General features: G+C 46.6%; 1 protein-coding gene across 1 annotated transcript in view; it reads left to right on the top strand.

Annotated features, from left to right (window-relative positions):
• The window catches only part of LOC120837598 (cubilin-like), a 201256-nt gene extending 197370 nt beyond the window's left edge, over positions 1–3886 (top strand). The window contains exon 10 of the mRNA XM_042292858.1: positions 3710–3886. Within this exon, the coding sequence (XP_042148792.1) occupies positions 3710–3817 (108 nt within the window). The 3' untranslated portion in view covers positions 3818–3886. The remainder of the gene's footprint in view (positions 1–3709) is intronic.
• The last annotated feature ends 23669 nt before the right edge of the window (positions 3887–27555 follow it).

Raw genomic sequence — 27555 nt, forward strand, 5'->3', positions numbered from 1 at the left:
ATACCTTTTACACAATTCCAGGGAATCCTCTCTGCTCCGCGGGAGGCTGACGCTGCTTCAGCGGAACAGAGAGGACCTAGCGAAATACAAAAGCGTCCTGCACTCTGGCAGGCCAAATGTAAAGAATACAAGGACACCGAGAGACAAAGGTACAAAATTAATACTACCGGCAACAACCGCAACAACATAACCTCTGTAGCGGCCTGCGGCCAGCTGTAAATGTTTTGGCGCGGGCGATGGTGATGCCAATGGCGTATCGAAACGTGGATGAGGCGTACGTACTAAAAAGGATGAAAATTAGTGAAATTGAGCTTCATTGCGATTTCTGTAATAAAAATGAGTGCTTACTATTACTAAAATTAAATATTACGGCATGTAGTCATCATTTACCGCGCGATTTTGATTTAATATTTGCTTTTGTTTCTTAAGCGCGTCTGGCTACGTTGGGCAGACGCTTCGGAAACGCAGACGCGAAGCGCTGCACGGTAGCGCTGCGTGTGGTTTGACTGGGCGCACACGTCCTGCTTAGCGCGCACGCCAAGCCGAGACGCGCGTCTAGACGCACTGAAAAACGCGCCATGTGGGCTAGCCTTAACGCCATGAAGCCAAAGCGACAAATCATGCGCATCGCTGTGACAACGCTACTGTAGAAGGGGCGAGGAGTGCGGTGGGCGAAAGGATTGCGGTAACACGATTCGCGTCCAAATTAGGCTTTTTAGGACGCCGTGAACCACTTCACGTCCACTACATCTCTTTAAAAATGAATGATTTGGTGTTTTTGATGACTACAGATAAGGTACAAACCGCAATTGCGTAACTCCGACGTCCTTTTTAGAAAAATGTCTAGTCGTTAAAAAAAAAATCGCCCTTTATAAGCACGATTGTAAGGCAGTTCTTTACGTCCGGCGACATCATTACGGCATCGAAGGAGACGTTGACCACAGATCATACGCTGTGTATGATCTGTGGTCACTGTTTTTTTCGTACGAGAATGAGCAAACATTTGATACCAAATAAAATAGATTTAGCATTCACGAAATTCGACTTGTTTACTTGCTTCAAATCAATATTTGATTTGATTACACTTATTTTGTACCCGTACACGCCTACTTTATTCCCTAATGAGTTACAAGTGATAATTACATTGTTTTTTTGTCGTGCGAGGTCATCGCAATTTATTAATAACAATCGGAGCTATGCGATTGCGCGGAGGAAGCGCATTTGAAGATATTCGAAATTGTTCTGAATACACAAACGACTTCAAACGTCTTCCTGTTTGGGTCCTTTCCTACACGCAGGACAGTAATAAAGCCAAAACCTTATAGAGGAGACTATCTCTATCAACTCAACCCGCAAACACCATGTGAAGCGTGTCTTCGTACGTTGTAAAAGAGATACCGGCGAGCAAACCATAGCGTCGAATGTCCATGCATCAAAATGTTCGTGCACCGAAATATCCGCGCACCGAAAAGTCCCACACCGAGAAGTCTTTGCAGCAAAGAGTCCGTACACTGAAATGTCTGTGCACCAAAAAGTCCTCACCGAAATGCCCTACAGCAAAACGCTCTACACCGAAAAGTGCTAGACCCACTACGGATGGGATCCTCCGTCACCTCTGCCGGTTTACGAACCATGATGATTCAGAACCACTGGTCTATGGAGCGCCATCCCTGATATACAGAAAACGCCGCTCGTACTTCCCGTTGTTGCCATGAATCCGCCTAAACAACGAAAGGTGCCGAATCAGATATTTATATTAAAATTGATGCTTCAATGACTACTTCTTTGAGCAGAACAAGGCATTTGTGCTCTCACAACAGCAAAGAATCGTCTTCCAAACCAATGCTAAAGAAGAGCCAATGCAACTGGTTGGGAAGAGCAAGTGCCAAGCTCGCTCAAAACAGCTACTCGGTTGGTTCAGCTCCTTGTCGCAGGTGTGCCGGCTGGCTTCTGGATAATCTTTTAAAATCCTCGAAGCTTTCATTTCCTCCACCCCAAACTTGTAAAAAAACAAAAAAAAAAACAAAAAAAAAACCAGGCAGCTGGCAAAAAAAAAAAAAAAGATCGGAAAACGGCGAGGAGGAAACGAGAGGCGATTTCCTCCTTTCACAGTGGCGAGAAGGAAAGTGAGGGTCGGTTTCCTTCTCTCTGCTTGCGGGCCGGCCTTTAAAGAATATCCTTTTCTCTCTTTACGGAGGTTAGCCAAAAGACCTGTATATTCAATGACTTCATCGAAGTCCCGGTTATAGTGGTAGGGATAAAATCTGCTACTTGCCCGCACGACAGCAAGGCACTTTTATTTCCAAGATAGGGTAGTTCGCATAAGCCTTACATAGGGAGGAGTGTGTGTAGGTGATAAAATATTTAGAGAAAGATGTTCCCCATAGAAAGATAACTAGTATAGCTATTCGTGTAAAGTGGGCTTTCATGAAGTATGGTGCAAATGCTCGTGCTCGGGAAGGACATATTCGTCTGTCTCCCTTCCCTGGCGTAGACATTTCGCTTCCTTCAACGTTGTGGTGTGGTTTGTATGCTTTGTTCTTTGTGTTTCGAGCGACGCTTCTGTGTTTCCGTCTGGTGTGCGTTAGTCATTCAGTGAATGCATGCGTGTTAGAGCATGGTTAAATTGACGCGAACATGCGCGTGTGTGTGTGTTCAAGTCTTATGCACGTATTTGTTCACTCGCGTCTCTTGTTTTGTTTTGCTTTATCTTTAAAACTTTTGCTCCATTCCTACTTTTGCCTCAGGGCTCAAGACAATTACGAGCTGTACGTTTTACCCGATGAAAAGTGGTCACGGCTCTAAGTATCGTATAAAAGTTTCTGTATAAGACTAGAACCTCTGACAGTGCACGCATTTTTTGCACATACAGTATGTATATTTATAAACGCAGCTCTGCCTTGCCTGATTAGCTTCCTGCTTTACACGGATGCCCCGATATAAGGTGCAGAGAACGTTTGAGTAAAAGAAATTTAAAAAAAATGTTTTTGTAGTATTTCAAGGGCAACATGTAAGCATACCCAAGTTCTCTTTGTCAAAGGTACACATCAGACAATATTGTTTCATTTTTTTCATCATTATATCGGTAACTCTTGGGAAGTATGCGTGTCACTTCATAAATATACAATTACGGGACAAGGTGAAGTTAAGATTTGTACGATAGTTTGTTTACATATATTCCTATTAAGTAAACTTTAGCTGAATAACCAGTCGAGGTCCAAGTATTATCTTAGGACGAAATCGCTTGTCTTTTCCTTGCACTCGGACGCTGCAGCACTAACAAAGTTTATCTATACAAACAATTCAAAATACGATTTAGTATTTTATCGCTTGTCCTTGCCAGTACCTAAAGCAAAATTATAATATCCGCCATTCATGCAAAGTGCGCAGTATCAATCAGTGCTCTACAGAGACCAGTGAGTTGCGTCGATGATGTCTCCACAAAAGAACATGCAATCTGAAAAACATTATTGGGAAAGTCGTCCGGGGCTGACTCTAAGGGCAAGTGGTATTTTTAAAAAGTGTCATAATCACACCGTTTGTTTCTCTATTGTATCTCTTCACCGCAGTAATTGACTATACGCTGACCAAGAACGAAATTAGGCGCGTGGGGAAATTTAGAGTGGTGTCGAAACAACACAAACTTTCTCCTCCATCCCCTTGTATAAGTCCCTCGTCTTAGTTTTTTTTCTCTTCTTACTCTCAACAGCTACCAAGCGAGATCACCTCATCATCGAACTCCTTGCTGCTCCGGTTTCACACGGATGGCAGCACTACAGACAGCGGATTTGTGGCGCTTTATTCTGCCGTCGAATGACGAAGCCTCTTCATTCCCGAAGTACGAGGTTTAAATCCAGGCAACATGAACGAAACTGAAGTGTTGTACTCAAAGTCCTACCACGATTTTGCGTTACAAATATTAAATTAGTAGCCATCGAAAGCATGATGTTTTATAACCTGTGACAAAAAAGGTGGTGAATTGCTTCTTGTTGTATAACCGATTGTCGTCTATTTGAACTCAGTATATAGAAACATATGCAAATAGAAACGCCATATAGTCTACTCATTAATTATCAGTTTCCGTCTCATTGGGGGGTCCTGTACAGACAGTTTCGCCCAAGATACATTTATCACTGCAAAGTGGGTGTCGTAGGTCTAAAATTTAATCACGTACAGCCTGTTTATCCTGAAGCCCAAAAGGGACACTAAAACGAAAAGGAAACGCTTTTTAAAGGGTATGGATGGGACACGCATTTTTAAATAATTTTTCCACGAAATATAAAAAATGTTTGCGCGCGACATTTACGCCATGAGACGCAATTTATATGGAGGTAACCGCACTCTTTAAGTACCGCCCAAAGATCAGTGGCCCTGCCCATTACTACTAGATTGGCTTGGGTGCTCGGCTAATCACGCTAACAAGCCTAGTGTCTCCCTTTCGCAATATCTGGTGCTCCTAGTCTGGTGTCTGACACCGCCTGCTAGTCGTGCGAGCAGATATGCGCAGGCTTCCGGCATCGTCTGCTATTTCACCACTCTCAATGGACCTTTTCCAAATACCGACGGCACCAGGCGGTGGCTGCACGAACTAAAAATCAAGGAAGTGACCTACCTGCGCTACCATCGATAATGGGAGCTACGTTACCAGTTGCTTCGCTCTCCGAGCAGCGTCGCGTGCCCAACGCAACGAGGTAGGCCTAGCGCGACTTTAAAGAAGGAAATCCGTAGCGTCCACCCAAACGTCGTGTTTTTCTTTCCGTCCACTTTCTTTTTTTGTGTAACACAATTATATATATGCTGCAATTACGTGTTCTACTCGTCGATTTACAGCCTCATTCCGAATTTCCTCGATTTTTTCGTGCCGACTTCCACCGCTTGGCATCGGGCGCTCGCGCGTGCGCAGAACGCTTCTCGGAAAAGGTCCATTGTCGTCTGCAATACCTGTGAGACGCGGACACGAATGCTGCGTGTCGGCGCACGCTTTTGCCTCCGCCCGTCTGCTGTTCCGCCCCCGTCTTAAAACGTCTGCAACAGCTCAGAACGCGGAACCGTGAAAGCGGAGCTCTGGCCTTCTATGATGCACGAATCACGGTTTAATACGAGCGTCTGTCGGCGTCCATCGATGTGCGGTAATAAGCGACCGAGAAGACTAAGATATATAAAAATGCATTCCTTTCAGCTTTACTAGCTTTGTTATTTTTTTTTTTCACGCGGAATCCGCCAGCAAGGTGGGTAAGCGTCATGACGCACTACCAAAACGGGACCTTAATATGTTCCCTTTGGTAGGCCAGTAGCACTGCAAAACTTAGGAGCTACTTGCATTTTGAAGTGAAATGACGGTAACATACCTAGACAAACTTGATGCGAGCCGATCGCCCGATTGACTCTAGATAAATGGCTTGTAAATCTTTACCTGTGTAGGTATCCTCTCGGTATTAAACCATTGTGGCAATCATAAATGTTGCACAATTCACAGAGCAGCGGGGTAACTTTTACGTGAACCAGAATCTTTATTCAGCACCAACACGCTCAAAGCAACAAATCAAGCCAGATTGAGCAATATGGCTGACGTGGGACGCAAGTCTTAGGTATGTGCCGCTGCGAACCCAAGCACCCGCACAGCGCTTCCGAAGGCGCGTACTACCGACAGTTGTTCCTAGCTCGTCGAGCTTGCCACAAACGCCGCAGTCATGTTTGCTATCGCATAAAGCCGAAGTGGAACGGCAATCTCGGGGTATTTCTGAAAACAGTAATGACTTTATCTAGGTAATATTTCTCAATCGTAAAATTATTGTTGATATAAAAACTATTAGGGCACGGAGAAACGATTTTACGACGAACATTTCAAACGCCAATCATCTTTTCAGTCAATGAGAGCCGAGAAAAAGTGCATAGTTTTGTAAGCACTGGGCGAAATCTAGAGCGCCCCCTCTTTTTCTTTCTAAGTTGCATCTAACGCAACGGAGTCGAGAGGCATGGAGCGATAAACTGGTATCCCGTTCACTAGGCAAAAGTGACCCTCGTTTCGCTGCCGCGACTTTGACCTCTAGACACGTGACCGTACCAAATCCCGAGGCCTTTACGATAAACTGAGCCGATATTTGTATTGCGGTCGCTGCAAAAAAACACAATAAACTTTTTTTTTTTTTTTCAATACTGTTAGCGCAAGACGTCAGTGCCTAGCTCCGATAAAAAAACCCAAATACAGCACAGCGGCTGGCGGCATTGCGAAGATGCCTGACATTTGGTCGTAAAAGCACACTTTGAACTTAAAACCAACGAAATATAACTTACCTCGTCGGTACTGTTATTAAAGATCAATAAGAAATTATTTGTGCACTGTACTTGGTTAAACTCTGGACGTAGAGCTATCAGGTCACGTGTCTAGTGGTCAAAACTTTGCAACATGGTGACGGCGAATCGGGGGTAACTTTCAGCAGTTAGATTATCGCTCTAAGGCCCTTTATCTTGGTTTGACGACATAAACAATGTGGAAAGACGACGTCGTTGTCGGAATTGGGTGCTATTCATTTCTGCTCCGTTAAAAATTTGAAATCTCAGCGGTTTTAAGACCTACTGCGATGCAAAAACGTGAATACGGTTACTTTTAGGCTGTATGAATTCGTTTGACATCATCATTACCCCGGTTAGTCTGACGTTTTTTGGGATATGGAACTCTGAAATTCTTCACCGCCCTAGAGATGCGCTAGGTCTAGTTAGGCCTGGCGCAATTGTACGTCTCGCCGGCCCGAAAAATGGAGAGGAATAGCTCAGCCTAAGCTGAGGTTTTAGCTAGAAAACCACCCTTTTCTCCCGCCAATTGACGTCGACGTCGATAAGAGGATTTGATCCCACTGCGATGAAGTACAGCTCCATCGAGCCTTCGCAACAGCAGCAGCAGCGGCAGGAGGGTAAAAGGGAACAGCCTAAAGATCAGAACGACTGGTCGAGCGATAACGGCTGACTCAGAGCCTACCATAAGAACGCCAACCCACTGCGCCGGAAACAGCAAGCCCCACCCGGGTTAGGCGTAAAAAGCCGGCGGTACCCAAAACTACTCCACGATTTCCCAGCCAGCAGGACTACAAATACCAGGTCGTCGTCAAGCCTAGAAAGTCGCTAAAGCTAAGCGATCATGAGAGCAAGCTGGGAGGAGCCACCCTCGGGACCCTGTGGTCAACGCCACAAGATCCAGTCAAGTTCAGGCTACTTTTATTATTTCAGAAGGAGGTGTCGAGACAACGCAGGAGTGTTGATGGAACGCGAGATGTGGCGTTCTATCGGCCAGCGAATATCAATATAGAGATCGAGAAGACTCCCAGGTGAAAATATAAAGTGGTATTTCAACTGTTACCAATTGCTTTTAAGTGGTACCACTTGCAAGTGAAGTGGTGCCGCTTGCAAGCCAAATGGTACCACTTGGGCTTTAAGTGGTACCACTTGGACCTCAAGCGGTACCACTTGGGCCTCTAGTGGTACCACTTGGGTTCCAAATGGTGCCACATGAGCTTCAAGTGGTACTACTTGGGTTGCAAATGGCACCAGTTTGCAATATCACATTTATCACAAATAAAATAAGTGAAAGCAGTTGCTCCAAGTTCAATCTGCACTCTTAGAAATAGGGGTGTATATGGGTACGCCCCTTGTCCCATATGTAACACCCCAAAACTACATTTGGACGTTCAGTCCACTGACATCAAGCAGGCAATACCAACTTTTACGAGCGGCTTGATAGCTGTATAATATAACGTCTTAAATAGCTAATGTGTGTACCAAAAACTAGAAAAAAAAACACTGAGGTTTTACAACCGAGCCAAGAAACCTTGATTGCCTTACTGCCTTGCCTTTATTGCGTACATTAGCTATTTTAATAAGTTGTATTGGTTGACGGTCGAGCGGCTCTTGAAAGTTGGCATCATCGGTTCGACGTCTGTGGACTGAATGCAGAATTGTTGTTTTGGGATATTACATATGGGACAAGGGGTGTACCCCTACACACCCCCTATTTCTTAGTGTACAAAATGCTTCAGGTGTCTCAAATATGTTGCGTTCAGTTACAAAAAGCCAAGATCAGAGACAATTAAGGCTGCGGTCCCACTGCAGCCATCTTGAACAAAGCCTTAGTTCAACCAATAGATGGCAACACGCACCCGTGGGGTGGCCGAAACATTGGTTCATGGTGGCATGGCTCGAGCACAATCACGTTACCATCGTGGCATTGCACGCGCCGCTGCCAGCTGTGCTCAGCTGGCTCAATAGCGTGGCCCAAGAAACTCATGTGTGCGAAAATGCCAGGCTGGGTAATACTTATTATCTGATATAGTGACGTGCGGTTCGGCGGGTGCCGCGGGTTTTCCCAATAAGTCTTACAAAGAATTAATCAATTGTTGATTGACGTGTCAATATTTTGGCAATGAAAAATTCTTCTGCAGGAATGCACGCTCAGCAGACTCAAACTTCCAAGACACCAGTTGAAGCGAACGTCTAGTAGACTGCTTCGCGATTTACGGTACTTACCTCACCATTATAATGACGACTGAAAATTGACGTCACGAAATATTGAGTTTCACGGGATCCGGAAGTTGTTGTAAAGGTTGTCAGATTATAGGTTCCCAGAAAACAAACACCGTTGCAATGTTTTCGGAAGTACCGACACACATAATGTTGTAAGTACAGCTTAGGAGGAATATTATGAAAGCATCATAATAAATAGAACGACGTTTATTTGCAATAAAGGCGCTATAAATGAGCGGCGTTTAGCGACAGCAAGCGATAGGCGTTCGGGAATTTACAGGTCACGTGATTGCTAACTATGGACATGCGGACAAGGGAGACCTGTTTTGTCGGGAGATGGAGTTGCGGTGATGACCTTATATCGGACGACTCGTGGCAGAAGAACAAGCAAGTTTCTTTTCAGCGAATGGTAAGCGTCCAGTATCAAGCACAGCACGTCGCTACCGACGTTGTCGACGTTTCGAACACTTACCGCTTTCGACAAAAGTGTTGGCACCTGGGGTAACTTTGCAGAAAGACTCGAAGTCTTTCTCTAGTCCAGCGCCATCATGAACAGTAACTGAAAACGATCCACTATTCAATCGGTGGGTGGCGAAACGTATCCGCATCTGCGGAGTCATGGTCGATGCGTACTCTAAGTGGTTGGAAGTTTACACGATGCATGCCACGACGTCCAAACGCGTCATTAACCTTCTAGACTCTCTTTTCGCTACTTTTTCTCTACCGAAAACGCTTTTCTCTGAAAACGCGCCGAATATTGTTTCACATAAAATAAACAATTGTTTGAAAAAAATTTAAAAAAAAACGGCATTAGGCATTACATTAGTGCACCATACCATCCTGCAACTAATGGACAAGCAGAACAGATGGTTTGCGAAACGAAGAACGCCCTCTTGAAGCTTACGGAAGAAGCAGTTCAGTGAAGAATCGCCAGGTCTCATCCTCCACGGGAAAAACACTCGCCGAAGCAATGTTTGGCGGACGAAGAGCCAAACCCCTCGATCTCATGACACTACGACCCACGAACGAAGATCGAGAGATTCCCAGATCGGGATCCGTAATGGCAGTTTATTCGATCGAAAAACTCGTCTACGTGAGGAATTTCAGCGGAAGTACGGCCTTCCATGTAAAGCTTGAGTAGAAATGGATATATGTTGGTTGATCAGAAGATGTCATCCCTCTGAATACGTTGGATGTCAATGCCCTTGAGCGTAAATATGACGAAATTACAAAACTCTCTTTGTCCATTGTCGATCTTCAAATATACCTGTATATAAATTAGACGCACAATCACAAAGAACACAGCGTGCCACCTCTTTTCTTTGGATCGCCTTCTTGAAACCAGCGCAAGCTCGCGTGTTCTCTCTTCTGAGACGGTTAGAACGGTCGCACATAAAACCCGCGTTTCTCCTACCCGGCCTCTCCCTCCTCCCATTATGTGTAGTTGGTTCTAACAAAATAAGCAATAATAATGGTGTATTATTTTTATTTCGTTTCAGTTTCAGTCAGGGGAAGGGAGGTTCGAGGGAGCTAGGGCCACTGAATGAGCTGCGCTTAGAGTATCGGCACTCCGTTCTCCGACATTGTGGGCGCCGCCATTTTGGTGCTTGTGCAGACCAGACACAACTGCCGATCATCATGATTCAAAAGTGAGACTTCCTCAGCATTATATTTGGTGTTAGGAAGCTCATGTAATATTGCTTTGCTTTGTCGCGAACAGTTTAATCATTTGTGGAGGACGGAAAAGCGTTTCCTGTAATTTCAGATAAAGCTTCAGATAACTGGCAACCATGATTTTAAGCCACAATATGGCAAAGTTTCACTACTCTGAAACGTATTTAATTTAGTGACACTAGCGGGAACCGTGAGGAAGAGGCAGGCGTCAAAATGTAGTGGCTTGTTGAACCCACGGGGCTTCCGTCATGGCCCCTCCAGGTATTACAAACCCCTTGAACAAGGGCATGAATAGTGTCATTAAATATGATACGCTTCAGAGTAACGACAATTGGCCATATTGTGGCTTAAAATCATGGTTGCCAGTTATTTGAACCTTTTTTTCTAAAATCACAGAAACAATTTTCCGTCCTCCACAAATGTTTAAACAGTCCGCGACAGAGCAAAGCAATATTGCATCAGCATCCTAACACCGGATCTATTGCCGAAGAAGTCACACTTTTGAATCACGGCTATTGGCAGTTGTGTTTGCTCTGCACAAGACTCAAAATGACGGCGCCCACAACAAATGTTGGGGAACGGAGTGCCGATACTCTAAGCGCAGCTCATTTAGTGGCTCTTGGCATGAAGTGTGAACTCGGGTGTATTTTTTTCCTTTTCGCCTTTATTGTTTATTGATTTCAATGATATGGAATAAGGAACACATTATATCACACTACGCTTGTGTAATTATTTCTCTTAGAATTATTAACCTGACACAGTACTTAAACCATTCATTTTTCAATAGTAAATCGTCCAATATATTTTCTAAATGTGATGGTAAAAAGACACGGACATTGATGATGATACAGACGCCAACGCCACCCTCGAAAATTAGCTGAACATTAGAAATCATCAGTTTTGTCTTCCATCCGGCAGGTAGTGCAACAAAACACCCAAACAGTTTTTAATTGTTTTTAAAATTAGCTAAGCTCTACACCTATCAAGAAACCCCCGCTCAGCAAGGCAAGCGGGCTCTAAGCCTTGTCCAGAATCACGAGCGGGACCCGTTGAGGCAGCTGCAAAATCTGGCACCAGAGGGAAATCCGGCGCTGCAGGCGCCAGCGCAGAAGCACCAGGTTCCACAAGTGGTCCAGATGCTGCCAGAACATGTTCTGTCCGATCTCCTGGATATCAATGTGCTGGAGATCCCAACCCGGGTGTGGAAGGTGTCACCACCACTGGGTAAAAGACTTGAGTAGGCACAGGAACTGTGCCTGTCGACAGGTCGTGGTCATCTTCCCATTCGTGGTCCGATGAGTGGTCAGGAGGTAGTTCTCTGGTCTTCGCCAGCTTGGCTGCATTACATCTCCTGCCATCTTCCCCTGTATGTCGCAGGTCCTATTTGTGTCTTTATCGTCTCTGGTTCTGTGAATTTGCTGTGTAACTTGTCATGGTAGTTTAGCTTGAAATCTCTGACGGCTTGACAAGACAGAAACTGTGGCCATTTCACAGCTCTCCGTCTATTGGAGTAATCCTTCATCTTGTTTTGATATGTCTGTACCTTTGCCGGGAGTTGAGCACGCCGCTCCGGGAGATTGGCGGGGGATTCTCTCGTGGGAATGTCTTGCACGTCAAGCCTGGACCGGTGAATGCGTCTATGGCGCAAAAGAGATGGCGCGAAACCCGTTGCGGGATATACTGTTCGACGATACGCCTCAACATAATATCGGACAACATCTGGAAGAGGCCGACCCTGTACCACAGCCAGTTGGAGACAGAACTTCCCTACCCGATTGAATCTCTCAACCTGTCCGTTGCTCTGGGGGTGGTACGATGCCGTTCTTCTGTGCTTGATTCCTTGCTGACGTAGAAATTCCTTGAACTCTCTTGACGTGAACTGGATTCCGTTGTCGGTGACTATCTCACACGGGAGACCTTCTCGAGAGAAAAAAAACGTTCTTTAAAAAGTTCACTACTGTTGTAGAGGTGACGAATACGTTGGTTGGACCTCAGGCCACTTGGAGTGGTAGCGCAGGAGGACTATAAAGAACCTTTTGCTTGCTGGAGCACGGTCGACTGGACCGACGGTGTTCAGTCCCAGTTTCTTTCAAGGTTGCTCAAGGAACTTGACAGGCTGCAACGGTGCTGGGGCGGTCTTCACAGGCCTCTCGGTTGACTGAAATATGGTACAGTTCTCCACCTTCCTCGTGATCTCCTGGTTTATCAGGGGCCACCAGTAGTGTGCTCTGATGACACTTGTGGTTCTGAATATTTCCTGGTGGACCTCATGCGCGATCTGAATGATGTTGTCCCGGAGCTCCGTAGGTATGACAAGCTTTTCAGCCTTGTAGAAAATGCCTTGGTAGATAGAAATCTGATCTTTCACTCGGAAGTAAGGTCGCAGGTCTGGAGGGATGCCTTCTGGCCAGGATGACGTCGTGTAGTGGATGACAGTCGCTAACAAGGTGTCGTTGACTGTTGCCTCTTGAAACTCTCTCTTGGACAGCGGGACAGTCACCATGGAGACAACCCCCTCGTCAAACTTCATGCCTTTTGTGTCCGAGACTGGCAATCTGGAGAATGCGTCAGCAACGGCGTTGGCGGTGCCCCTCTGGAACTTCATTTTGAAGTTGTAGTTGAGGAGTCTACTGGTTCAATGGGTGGTCCTCAGTGGCCGTTTTCCAGATTCCTTGTTGGACAGGAGAGTTACCAACGCCTGGTGGTCAGTACGGATCACGAAAGAGCGACCCACAAGTAAACGTGCCCCTTCTCACATGCCCAGTGGCACGCCTAAGCATCCTTTTCTCCAGAAGAGTACCTACGTTCGGTGTCAGTTAAGGAACGAAATACGAAAGCTACTGTATGGAGCTGGTTACCGTACTGCTGTTGCAAAACAGCGCTAAGACCGTACCGGGACGCGTCCGTTTCCACGACGATGGGCTCGTTGGATCGAACATTGACGAACTAGAACCTTGTTGCAGGGAAGCCTTTACTCTCTGAAAATTGGCTGCGACTTCTGGGGACCAGTTGAAACGCACTTTCTTACGAAGGAGGCGACGGATGTGCCCAACTACAGTAGAAAAGTGGGGAATAAACTTACTACGAGTCCCAAGAACGTTTTCAACCTGGTAGGTTCTGAGGGAGTTTCGAATTTCAGGACGTCATCTACCTTGGATGAGAAGGGTGCTAGTCCTCTCACGCAAATATGTTGTCCTAAAAATTAGAGCTTTTTGACCTGAAAAATGCCTTTCTGGTTTAACTTCATTCCCGCATGAAAATACGCGACATAACTTGGCGGAGGTTGGCTTCATATTCCTGTAGAGATGAGCCGTACACAATTACATCGTCAAGGTAAAACTGGACGCCTGGGCTATCCTTCAGGATTTTTGACATGATCTGTTGGAATGCAGCGGGGGCTGAAGCTAACCCGAAGCAAACTCTCTTGAAACGGAAATGATTCTCATGCTTTATGAACGCAGTGAGGTCGCGATTTGCCGGGTCGAGGAGGACCTGGTGATAACCTCATGCCAGGTCAAGCTTTGAAAAATGCGAAGATCCACCAAGAGAGTTCATAAGTTCGACAATGTGCGGAAGGGGAAGGGAATCAATGCCCATGGCCTGGTTTGGTGCTCAGAGGTCACCGCACATCTGGATGTTGCCATTTGGTTTCTTGACGACAACGATGGGCGACACGTGGTAAGGTGTACGTTGGCCAGACGGGGAGATGCATTAATGATAGGGTCAGAGAGCATGCGTTGGCGATCAGACAGTCCCCGTCTGGCCACTTAGCGGTTCATTGTGACCGTTGCGATTGCGGGCCCAATTCTGAAAAGTGCAGCCCCATCTTTGGTGACACCTGTGTCATGGGCCATTATAAAACAAAAACGGCAAGAGAAATTCATGAAGCTTTCCTGATTAGGTCCCACCACGACAATACTTGCATAAGGGCTCCCTCTTTGTCATTGACTGATAAAGAATTCTGCTATTTGAAGAACCAATGACACTGGCATTTGAGGGGGGTGTGTTTTTGGACCTTATCTGTTGTTCTGCCACGTGTGCCTGCTTTTATATTATATTTTTTTCGTAAATTCTGTCTTCGAAATAAACAATTCAGTTGAAAGTTACGCCGCGTCCTGTCTAGTTCTACCTTCGTTTTGTCTGTCCCTGTTGTTTTGGCGTATTACACCATGCGACACCCACTCTGACGCATCTACACGCTCGATGATCCCTTCCCGTTCTAACTTGAAGATCTCCTCGGAAGCTTGGTTCCTGAGGGTCATCACACGTCTACGGAGCCTCGCCTGTATCCGTGGTACTGTTTTGTCGCAACTTGACCTTGTGGGTGTGATTCTTTACTAACCCCAGTCCGGGACTAAACAGGTCCTAAAAATCTTCAAAACCCGGCGGTAGTTTGGATGAATCTTTTACATGTGTATTTTTGTGGTTGTTACCTTGTGTGTTGGGACGACGCTGCGGCTCAAGATGCGGTTGCGGAGCCCAGGTCCGCCGGCAGTCGGCCCTGTCGATGTCCTTTGGAAGAGAGTGCTCGCAGTTCGACCTCTGGATGGCCTTGGGCATAGTCTCCTCACTGCAGTCAGAGGACCGTGAGGACAGGCAGCTGGAGAAGGCGGCTTGGGGAAGTCCTTCGCCCAGAACACCAGGATGCTGCTGCTGCTGGCCTGGCTGGTGCGACGACACCTTGAATGGCCGCCGTTGCTGCCTGTCACCCATCTTTAGGCCTCGAGTAAGGGCTCCTCCACCAGCTGGACGTACGGCAGAACACTCGAAGTTAGCCCCGGACATTGTAATTCTTAGGGCTTTAACTGCGTCTGTCCCCAGCAGTGAACGTTCGTTCTTTGTTACGTTGAAATCTGACACAGTGTTTCGGTCTTTGAAGGTTACGTAGCAAAGGAAACATCCGAATACCGGGATCGGTTCTTGCAGATAATGTACAAGGGTTTTTCGAGGCTTGTACAGTCTTATCTTACCTTCCTTGCTTACTTGGTTAAAGGTGGCTTGGTTTAACATGTAAACGTAAGATCTCGTGTCCTCTAGAAGTCTCAAAGGGTGTCCATTTACCTGGATCTCGGTTATGAAGGAGAAGCGGCAATCTCCGTCGCCGGTAGCATGGCTTGTAGCTTGTACAGGCCCCATGTCGTCGATGATCAAGGTGACGTCAGGCCACGTCCCTGATTTGACGGCGCTCACTGTTGCGCCGCCTAGTGACGCTTGGTTTTGATAGCGCCGGGTCCTTGCGCTGCACAGCCCCGCACCGGGAAAGCTGCTTGCCGGTGGTCTTAGACGAATGGGGCTGATGGTTGCGAAGGGCTACGGCAGACCGCCGCAAAGTGGCCCGTCTTCCCACACGGGAACTACGACGCCTTTCGTGCCGGGCACAGCTCCAGGGGTGGCCTCGCCGGCCGCAAAACCAACACGTCGGCAGGTCGACTCTTCTTGTCCCGGCCCTCCGGAAGGCGAAGGATCCCGGCTTGTTTGGTGGTGCATACGCGCCGGGTATCTGGACACATGTCCAGAAGTCCTGGGTCACCAAGAACTGGGGCCGGATGGCGACAGGCAGCAATCATGGCCATGCCAGGCGGGACGCCGGTGTGACCACCTTGAGCGGGGCTCGAGGAAGACGATGGCCAGAGACCGCCATCCTCGATCTTTGGCGCTGGAACGGCTGCTTGCACCCAAACTCTGTGCACGTCTATGGGATCTCTGCTTGCTCCGCCAAACGTTTCAGCGCTCTCTAGGTGGTACTCGCGTAAATGTATACATCGCGACACTGTTAGCGCGAACACGACATCGGCGCATTTTCGCATTTTACTTCTAAATAGTATTAGCAGGCAAGACATTTTTGTAAGCAGTGAGAGAGTGCAGGCGAGCTGGTAATCAATCGACATCTTGTAAACCCTGAGATGGGGAACGATAAAAAAACGGACGAACACAACAAAATCTCAAACGCAGCTGAAGTTTTATTGATAGGAGCATACCAATAAATAGACTTTTACACGAAAGGAAAAGAGAAAGGGCAAAAAACTCAAAAGCAAAAACAAGACGGCCAACGCGTTCACCCCAGACGGCATAAGCCACTTCCCGGCTCCAACAAACCTCGGAAAGGGAGCCGACCACTCGAACAACAACAAGACATTTTATCGTTTACATTGTAGAACTAAATGAGCTCTTTCCGCAGCAATAATAACTTGAATGACATCCCTTGGTTTCAAAGAGAAAAAGTGAAAAAACCGGCGATCGCTTGTTCGCACTAACAGTGTCGCGCTCTGTACAGCTAAGTGTTCAAACTGCAGCGCTAACTGCAACGTTCTGTCAATTGTGGGGACCTGCCCATCTGCAGATTCGCGTCGCATACGATGCTGCACGCACTTAGAATCTAGACCCCGCAAGAAAATTTTGCAAAGGATTGCGTCAAGTGCGTCTCCAAACCCGTAGAAAGAGCTTTGCCTACGCAACTCCGACAGAAACTCCGTCACCCATTCCCCCGGACGCTGAACCCTTTCCCGCTCCAGCATCACGGAACGCGAAAACTTGAAATGCTTCTCGAGAACAGTGAGAAACAAGGAAAACTCATCGGCTTCTTCAGGAACCGGTTTTTCGTCCAGGCGAAACGCATCAACGATGCGTTGCCCTTCGGTACCGAGCATCGGAGAAAGGATCTGTCTCTTACGAGCGGCCGACACAGTATACAGCCCGGTAGCTGTAAGAAAGGCTATATACGACTTTTTCTACGTTGGTCACGCTTGAAGTGGTGCCCCAGGAACAGCCAATAATACTGGCGTGGGCGTTAGAGCCCCTACGCCTATGACAGAAGTCGATTGAGACATAAGCAGTGGAACCGTTACACCTTCGGCATGATTCAATTGCTACCCCTACCAAAAAAAAGCGGCTAAAAAAATAAACCGGAATGAATCCGGAATTTCAATCCGTCATATGGGCCCATAAGCAAACCGGATTTCTAGAAACCGTAAAATTAACCGGAAATACCCAGTCCGGAAACCCAACCGTAATTGGTCGAAGCGGAAGCTGAACCGTATCTGGACAATCCGTAGAGCTTCACCGGAGTGGGTCTAACTATATATTAAACCGTATCAGGCAACACCGGAATATAATAGAAATAGTTTAATAGAGTGACATACCTACTATTTCACCTTCCGATGTACTGCAGGTGATGCTACAAGCCATTCCTCACAAAAAGGTCATATCTGGACTTATAATAAAAAATACAGATATGCATATATAAGGAATTCGGCAGATATGCCCACTTATGCATAATCAGGCCGTATCTGGATGGATATAGCCATATCTGCCCAATTCTTTATATACCATATATAGACTGCTTTATATGATCCCGTGTTTAGGTCTGGCAAATAGGGTATCCACCCCATATAAAGCAATTTTCATGTGATGCTCCTTCTAGCATCACATGAAAATTATTGCCATGAGGCAGGTACTATACTTTCACGTCCAGACATGGGATCATATAATGTATTTCTATGAATATCCACAAAATATACATTTTACTGCTATCCCACACTGCCAAACGTGTGTTTACGTAGATACATCCACAGAATAGGCCGCTGACCAATCTTTATTGGCCTGGTTCGGCATTTGTAATTCCGACAAATATGTATGCTACAAAGAGAGAATGCATGCGATCGCTAGTTAGGAAACATTGCAACATATCATTCGACGTCGGAAAGTCACAGCCCCTTGGCGGGATTGGTTGTCGAGGGAGCAGACAGAAAATATGGTTTGCAAAAAAAAAAAATATTTGACATAAAAGCGCCAAAACTGCAAACAAGCACTTCTGCCGTTCAAGAAACAAAAATTGCAATATTACACGGACAACCATTAAAATAAACTAAAATGTAATAGTACACAGGCACAGTTCCAAAGTCGTTGATTCTTACTCACAGGGTCACAGTCCTTATTCAACTCTCTGGTCGAGCACACCAGTTTTGACATGGGCTTGCTTGCTAGCCTCGTCGTTGAAGCCCTTCCTTGCACCGTGCGATGTTCAAAGTCCCCCAGCCGCTCCTCGCTGGCCTTGTTTTTCCGTTCGGCCGCCAAATCCTCCCTTGTGACCAACACGTCGCACACACGCACGCATAAAAATACCATTGTTCGCCGGAAGCAATACAAGATGAAAAGTTCATTACTATTCCTTGAACAAGACGAGGTCACCACCGTTTCCCGGACTAGAAAATGACGAGGGAATCATACCTTTAACTAAAACTTCATAAAAGAAAAAAAATAATGAACACATAAGTAACAAAAACAAGGCCAGCGAGGAGCGACTGGGGGTCTTTGAATATCGCACGGTGCAAGGAAGGACTTCAACGACGAGGCTAGCAAGCAAGCCCATGTCAAAACTGCTGTGCTCGACCAGAGAGGTGAACCAGGACCCTGTGAGTGAGAATCAACAACTTTGGAACTTCCGTATAGTTTACAGCTTAATTGCCGCCTTCCGTTTGTTTTATTTTAAGAGTTGTTCGTGTGCTATTACATTTTTAATTTCAATGGTTGTCCGTGTGATATCACAGTTTTGTTTCTTATACTTTTTTTTTGAATGGGGGAAGTGCTAGTTTGGAATTTTGGCACTTTCATGTATAAAATGTTTTTTGCAAACCATATTCCCTGTCTGCTTCCTCGAAACCAATCCCGCCAAATAGCTGTGACTTTCCGAAGTCGAATGACATGTTAAAATATTTTCTAACTAGTGATTGCCTGCATCCTATCTTTTGAAGCATACATATTTGTCACAATGACAAATTCCGAACCAGGCCAATAAAGATTGGTCTGTGGCCCATTCTGTAGATATATCTACGTAAATACACGTTTGGGCAGTGTGGGATAGCAGTAAATATATATTGTGTGGACTTTCGTAAAGATGCATTATATGATCCCATGTCTGGACCTGGAAAGTATGGTACCTGCCCCATGGCAATAATTTTCATGTGATGTTTAGAAGGAGCGTCACATGAAAATTGCTTTATATGGGGTGGGTACCTCATTTACCAGACTCAAACACGGGGTCATATTAAGCAGTCTCTATAAAGTATATAAGGAGTGGGGCAGATATAGGCATATAAGGAATTGGGCAGTTATGACTTTATCCATCCAGATACGGCGTGATTATGCACATCTGCCCAATTCCTTATATATCGATATCTGTATTTTTAATATAAGTCCAGATATGACATTTGTGTAAGGGTTGTAGCATCAGCTGCAGTAAATCGGAAAGTGAAACAGAGTAGGCATGTCACGCTATTATTTTCCGCTGTTGTCTGATACGGTTTAATATCCGGTTGTACCCATTCCGGTAAAGATCTACGGATTGGCCAGATACGGCTCAGCTTCCGCTTCGACCAATTACGGTTGGGTTTCCGGACTGGTTATTTCCGGTTCATTTTACGATTACTCGAAATCCGGTTTGCTTAGGGGCCGATATGACGGACTGAAATTCAGGATTAATTCCGGTTTATTTCTTAACTGTGTTTTTTGGTATGTAAGGCCCACTTCAGTCGGTGCGATTTCTGCCAGCAACTTGACGTCGCAGCACCAGCAACACGGGCCATCACGTTTGTACGCAGCAACAAATTGCTGCAATTTGATCATCGAAATATTTTATTTTTCTCGTACTATTCAGACACACAGTTTCGCGACTTGTTTTTATGTATACAAAATGCCTTGAGAATACTAAATCATGGTTACGAAATGGTTTATTTCTAAAAACGATCAATTTCAGACCAGAACCAAGTCTGCAGTTGTCATCGTCATCGGCAAGGCGTTTCACGTGAAAATATCGCGTTCCTGATTTGTTGCTACCGCTTCAAATATCTTCGAATTGCTAAGGATTGCTCGCTTGTTCCGAGCCGGACCGGATCTCCGTAATTTGTGTCGATCTAGGGAAAGCTAGGGGGCAACACGCCAACAACCCTAAAATTCCTGTGAAAGTTGCCTTGTCTAATGAAAGAATAGCGGTGGAATGAACTCAGACAGAAAATGCAGTTCTCTGCCGGCGTTTCCTACTTAACCACTCGACTGCAATACAACGAGCATAAATGTTTGCCATCATTTTATTAACCACTTTAGGAAGTTTGAAAGAAGGTGGCGGTGCCGCTGCTTTTAGCAGAACGGTTTGGTGGGACAACAGGAGGACGGCGAGACGACTGCATGTGCCGTAGGCGAAACATCAAGATGTCGAAAACCAACTGTTAAATTGTGAATCGTGCGAATAATTAAACAAAATCCTCCGTCGTCAAGCCCATACATTCAGAAGCGGGAAACGTAAATTAGGGGTTTACTTATTTGGTTAAAGGACGACAAAGGCCTAATTTAAAATGTTGAGATTTTAAACCGCAACCAAAATCTCAAGAAGTTTATTGCCCCTTTACAATAAGCCTCCGTTGGCGTCAAGTCGTCTGGGAGTCAAACAGCGGCTGTGGATATTCTGGCTACCGAGGCGGTACCAGTTATAGCGATTAAATCAGCGAAGCGTACTTTTGAAAACAGGCGGGCCGTCGACAGCTCCACTATACAGTCGTCTTTCACAGATAATGCAGCAGAGCATCACACCATCTCTAGATGTCACCAGACTTGTGCTCGTTACTTGAAAAATGTAATAGATTACAATTACAAATTACCGAGCCTCAAAGGTAAGGGATTATTGTTGCAAATTACTATCGCCCGAAGTAACAGATTACGCGACTCGTTACGTTTAAAATTACTTTCACGTTATTTTTTCCCTACACTTATTCAGAAAACGATGAAAACAATTTTGATATTTATCAATAATGTACTGAAGCACTTTTTTCATTTCTCATACGCCCGTATTATGGTAGTCCTTGTAAAAATAAAATATTGTATTGAAGAGAATGAGTGTAGGTGCACTCCGTTCATCTGTAAGCTGACAAGGCACCGGAAGCTGCAGTCACACCCGCCATCCCGCTAGCTTACGGCCTCTGGAAATGATCCCTTGAACTGTGCAGACAAAGTTAGCGGTGCGCATGCTCAGTAGCAGCGTCTACCTCCGCTCCGAGATTCTGAGCTAAAGAAGCTATCAACGAAAGCTCCCTTTTGACTCGGGTGCTTCTCTTTTTATTCACAAAAAAAGAAAAACTTGGTTCTAACGTTGCAATGCATAGCCAATCCAGAATTCGGGCGTCCCAGCTTACCTAGATGTGTTTCCATAGATTAGAGTGTGTTGTTCTTGCTGATGACAATGTGTGTTTTTTGGCAAACAAAGTATGCACTGAAACTCTAGCTGTTCGTTCTCCTTAATGCCCTTGATTTTTAACACCTCATTAAAAGATGGCCATGGAGGCGAGTGTCACTTCATGACCGAAAACTCTGGTCGAAAAAGTGTTGGTTACGGGTTTTCGATCATTCATCGGTTATCACTTTCATACCAATATTCGTAGAGGCCAGGGGAGGGGAGGGCATAGAGAGCGAGAGAAGCGGTGGCAATCGGCCTCACAAAACAATAGAGGATCACACCACTTTTACGCATTCTTTCTCTCTCTCTCTCTCTCTCTCTCCCTGTCAGCACTCCTTAGAGGGCCTAACCCCCCCCCCCCCCCCCTCCACGCACACACACACATTTATGTTGTCAGTTGAGTGTAAAGTTAGGAGTGGACTCAATCACCATGCTCAGACAAGTAAACCAAAAAGAAGTATCGTTCGTACCCTCGAACACGATGCTCTTCGCCTCGCACCTGGCGCTTTTCAGCCGTTCCGCAACAGCGTGCTATAATACAGTAGCGCAAATGAAAGACAGAAAGAATTCGACCCCCTCGCGCGATGCTACACTGTTAGAAAAAACCGTAAAATTACAGGGAGCGCCAACGGGACCAGAGCCGCTCGCGAGCCGTCGTTGCCGTGTTTCCGTAAACGCCACCACCGCACCCGGCCGAACCGACATACTCCGCGCGCTGCGCAAGCGCAGTCAATGCAGCCCGTAGGTTCAAAGAGGAGGAAGATCACGTGAACTTCTTTCTCGGGCTCCCGGGCCACTGCACCACTGTACCCTGGCCAAGGAGGCAGGAGGCTGTCCTCGCGAAGCAAGCGTGAAGGCACCCCCGGCGCATGCGCAGTGAGAGAGACTAGATAGATCCCGCGCAATTCTATGGGGGCTTTTGTTTGTTCGCGGTACGCAAACCCGGAGATTTCACGGTAACTGCATTAGATGCCTTTCCTTGAACTGTTTAATGAATACCTGTCTCACCACTGTTTTCTTAGATGAGTCGCGCAGCTGTCTGGACTAACTTTTATTCATTGCTCACTACAAGCGTGTGCAGACGGTGTGCTCCTCGCGCTTGAGGAGGTGCGTTTCAGGGTAACATGGTCTTTTCATTCTGCTTTTGAGTGTTTCGTGTGCCTGCAGGAAATCTAGCATCATCATGAGACATAGTGCTTTAGGTGTTCTACGTTTTTCTTGCTCCATTCTGCTCGTTCGACACCACGTGCTGCTCAGGTGCAATTTGTTTCGAAGCATGCAAGGCGACACAGTGCAATGAGGTTAAATCTGCGCCAGACCGCGTCAAGTGCTCACATAGTATACGGTTGACCACATCGTAAAAAATCTTTTGCCAATTCTTTTTTTTTGTGCACATTTCACATTTAGTTTTGTACACTCTTTTATTGCTACGGTAGACGTGTGTGAATTTCGGAAACTTTGCATTGATCCATTCGACCTTCGTGTCTAACACTGCCAGTACTCGGGTGCTTTGCAATACGCTTCAAAGTCCGCGGTCTTTTTTCGTTGGGTTCCGTTGAGTTAATTTTTCACCATTCGTTGGTGCACTGCTGTGTAGCGACGGCGCCGGACTCTACGTATGACTCATGGCTGAAACACGTTTGGGAAAAGCGGCCAAATATTATGAAGAAACCGAAAACGAAAATCCGACGAAAACTCTTATAGCTTCTTTAAATAATTAAAAGCGCCGAAAAAGACAAGGGCAAAGAAGTGGAACGCTACAAGGCGCAATCTTTGCTGCAATCTTATAGCTTTTTTTTTTTTAATAAAAATTTGGTTTTTTTGCGTTTGGGACGGGAGCGCTTTCAGAGCGCTCGTTGCGAGATAACCAAGAAAACCCGGTGGGGGACAGAGCGATGTCGCGACCACAGTTTATCATACACAGTTTGCCCACTGTAGAATAAGCCTGTGGTAATCGCAAACCACGTGATTCAGGGCCTTGTGTGAGTAAAAGCACATTGTAGAACTAAACTCATAATATAATATTCACACAATCTAAATTATAATGATAACCAAATAATTTAAAAAGAGCGAAAGTTCCTCAAACAAATATTTAAACTCGAAAAAGCGCCCTCTCACAACGGATGGGGTGACTAACCACTTTTTATGTTTCGTTTTTATTGTTTTATATTTCAAAATGGCGGCCCCCATGGCATATTGTTTACCGGATTCTCGCGTTCACTTGCGTTGCGTTTTCGCTTTAGCTTTATTGTGACGTGCGCGCCACTGGACGACAATCGCAGGTAATTCATTCACACAAGAGTTATTTCACGCAGGCAACTGTTTATTTTCGCTCTACAAAGAACAATTGATACGAAAACGTTACAAACAGCACATGCAATGATGCGGTTGTTGACGGGTATTAGTGAGCAGACACGGTAGTACGAACAGTTTGAATCTTAGCCTTCAAGCAATGTGAATAAAGTATGATAAACCGAAGATCAATAAATATAGTCTAAACAGGTAGAGGTAAAGTCGTGGTAAAGGCATTTCAAGACAACTTTTCATAAACCATGCCAAAAAAAATGCGCAGACGCTACATTGCTTTAGATAACGAGTGCGATTACAAACCAGTTGTTTTAACAGTAACTACAGGCTAATGTGGTTAACAATAAAGCTGTGTTCGTAGGTACATCTGACCTGCTCGTCCTCCCCCCCCCCCTCCCCCCCACGCCCCCCCAAGATGAATGTTCAACACACGTGGAAGGCTATGCCCGACAAATGTTTCGTGTCTCCTAAAAAGAAACGGAAGTGACGATAGTGCGTCCGATTGGTTAGAGGCTCAAATGGCGAAAGTTCCCTTTTTCGTCATTTTAGCCTCTAACCAATCAGACGCGATATTGTCACTTCCGTTTCTTTTTAGGAGAAGCAAGACATTTGTCGAGCATAGCCCCCTGGTCAGTTTTCTATGAGATATGTTGGATCTAGCCAGTCAATTTCTTCAGCACAATGTTTAGAGGTTGGGTTAGATGACGGCGCGCCTTTACGACTCTCCGTCTCCTGATCTGCCTAACGGGGCTACTGGCCTTACGACAAAATATCACCTATCATCAACAAAACGTAAGCACCTAGAATACCACTTTCTGACTGCAGCATCACCGTCGAACATTGTCGTCCGTGGAAGCGACCTCCAGGCTGAACATTGTTCACTCGTCACCCTCGCCATAAACCTCACCTAATCCTGTTATTGCTGATCATTGGTGATGTGCCCTTTAACTCCGGCTCACGTCCCACCTGCCCCTGCTGTTACCGGTCTGTGTTCGACAATGTCGCCACTCTCCAATGTGACGTTTGTGCTTCCACCAGAAATGCGAAGATGTATCTCTCGCTTCGTATAGACACCTCTCCTCATTATCAACTGAGTGGCTCTGTGCAGCGTGTCAGCTCCCACCCCTGGCCGATGACCTCTTTCCATCCCCTAGGCAGCACGGAGCCCCTGCGTACCCCAACATCATCCCCAGCTCTACCAAGTAATTATCCGATCCGCCTCCGGCGAGCGACAACATAGGCTGCGTTCAGCGTTCGCACGACAACTCCACGTTTGGCATAGTTCTTGTGCGAAAAGTGCGCGATTGGAGTCAACAGATTCCAATCACGTTTGGTTTTCAAACGTTTGCTTCCTAAAGAACAAGCTACCTGACTTGAAAGCACTGAAGTAATCTTTCCCGAATACAATATTGACTGTGCACGAGACATGGCTGAACGCCTGTCTTCAGCGGGTAATTAATTGCCAATTAATTGATCTCAAACAATTATCTGTATTCCAGCAAGACTGTCCCTCAACTGGGGGCGGCGGCGTCCCTCCTCGCCATGCCAATGACCTGCCCTGCCAACGTCTCGACCACCTCACCCTACCGGGTCTAGAAGCCATCTTCGTCGAGGTCCTTTGCAATTATGGAAAGCCTCTTCTGGTGTCTAACTATTGCCCACCGTCCCTCCGTGAACAACCGTTGGCCCTCCTCCAGGAGAGCCTACAGCACATCGACCCCAGCAGGTTCTTTGCACCATTCATCTGATCCACTCGATGACATGCTGTTAGACGTACTGGAAACTGCTGGCCTCACCCAACTTCGTGACGCCCCATCCTACTCTTAACTCCGTAGACGTTTTTTGGGTAAAATAACTGATTTTATTGTTACTATAACAGCATGTTGCACGTCCGACCTTCGCCGCTGCCCCGACCTAGTCCGTCTTTTTCTCCCGCTGGGTATGCGCTGCGAGTGCACTTCCGCCGATCCTGTCACAAGTACCGCCATCTCATGTGCAAGTGGCGAACCGCGGGTTACATTTGGCCGTTCTTTACCGACCGTCTTGGTTGGAATCCTCGTCGGAATCTTCGGAGTTGAAGTCGTCTGCACTCTAGGGCTTTAGCTTGTCCACGGGAGCCATGCTGCAGTAGTGTCTCCGTGTTCGCTGACTACCGGGAGGTCTTCGATACGGTAGCGGTCGTTGGGCAGTCGCTCCGTTACAACGAACCGTCCCTTGTATTTTTCTCTAAATTTTCTGGATTCACCGCTGGCCGTAGGCTCTCGTTCGACGAGTACCACTTCTCCCGACGTGTAGATCGGCGCTTGAGATCTCGTCTTGTTGTAGCGCTCTTGCTGTTTTCTTTGGTCGTCACGGATGTTTTCAATCGCCGCGGCTCGTCTCGCTTCCAGGTCGCGGTCAAATTTCGAAAGGGCGTCTTCCACGCAGTCACCGGTACTACTTCGTGGCCGGTAGTTGAAAAGGAGTCCAAACGGAGTAGTCTTCGTCGCCTGGTGGAACGTGTTATTAATTCCCCTCTGGACCTGAGGCAATGTCGAGTCCTTATGCGGAGGGCAAGTTCGTCTGCTTCTTGCGCAGGGGGTAGCGGTGACGTCAGAACGCCGAGCCCTGATTGGCTGATCGAGACCCCCTATCTGAGCGTCGTCTGCTCCTTTGCAACGTCGTCTGCTCGCAACGTCGTCTGCGTCTCTCTTGCCTTTCCTGCGACTTTCGGAAGTGCAGAGGCCAGATTCACGAAACGATCTTACGCCAAAAATGTGCGTAAGACAAAACTTAAGAACAAATTCGCATTCACGAAACGAAATTTTCGTAAGTTTTGCGCAGGTTACGACGAAATCCTACGACAGCTCCGAAGCTGTCTTACGAACTTCTTGCGATCAAATCAGCATGGCCGACAACGTCGCAATCGCGACGACCCACGGACGTTTATTTTTCTACGTGCGCTTCTGACGCGTCCCGACTTCAAGCAGCAAGAAAAAAGTAAAAAGTACTTGAAACAGACCACGACGAACAAGAACGCTGGATCCGCAAGCACCCGGGAAAAGCTCCAACGGCCACGATTCCACCGAACGCGACCAAACGAGCTGGGCAGTTAGGCCTAGCAGGCACTCCGCGACTCGGCGACCGTCTGCCCACGACCGGTTGGCGTGCTGAATGGAATATGCACGCTCGACCCTTGTGAACCCTTCCCGTATTATACTTTGATCGCTGACCTCAATTTTAGATTAAGAGGTCAATTTCTTCCTCTTGTTATCTCCTTGTTTCCCGAGGCAACAGTGACTCTCGCCGGTGGAAAAGCGGTGAATCTCCGACAGACGCCGGAAAGGTAAAGCAGCCATCGCTTTGACTAGCAGACGTAAAGCAGACGACGTTAACTGCGCCAACCCGCCGACGCCGTTAAAGAGGGAGGGGTCTCGCCGCACACGAAAGGAGGGAAAAAGTATTTGGGAGGGAACTTGCGGACACTAACACGCTCACTCTCGCTTCTTAGCAAACAAACCTCGGCGCCTTGGGACACCTCGCCAGTGAGTCCTTTGACTTCCCTCCTTGATGCGCGTCTGCTAGTTGTTAGACAAAAACAACGTACCGCTCGAGTTATTTCGTCTGCCCTCTCTTAGAGACGAAGTCGAGTTCGCTCCGAAAGTCGTAGGAAAGGTAAGACAGACGCAGACGACGTTGCGAGCAGACGACGTTGCAAAGGAGCAGACGACGTTGCAAAGGAGCAGACAACGCTCTGATAGGGGGTCGCGATCAGCCAATCAGGGCTCGGCGTCCTGACGTCACCGCTACTTCCTTTCTCATGCGCAGAAGACGAAAATGAGCCCACTTGCGAGGCGTAT

Source organism: Ixodes scapularis, unplaced genomic scaffold (assembly GCF_016920785.2).
Source record: "Ixodes scapularis isolate PalLabHiFi unplaced genomic scaffold, ASM1692078v2 PGA_scaffold3__209_contigs__length_174095766, whole genome shotgun sequence".
Lineage (NCBI taxonomy): Eukaryota > Metazoa > Arthropoda > Arachnida > Ixodida > Ixodidae > Ixodes > Ixodes scapularis.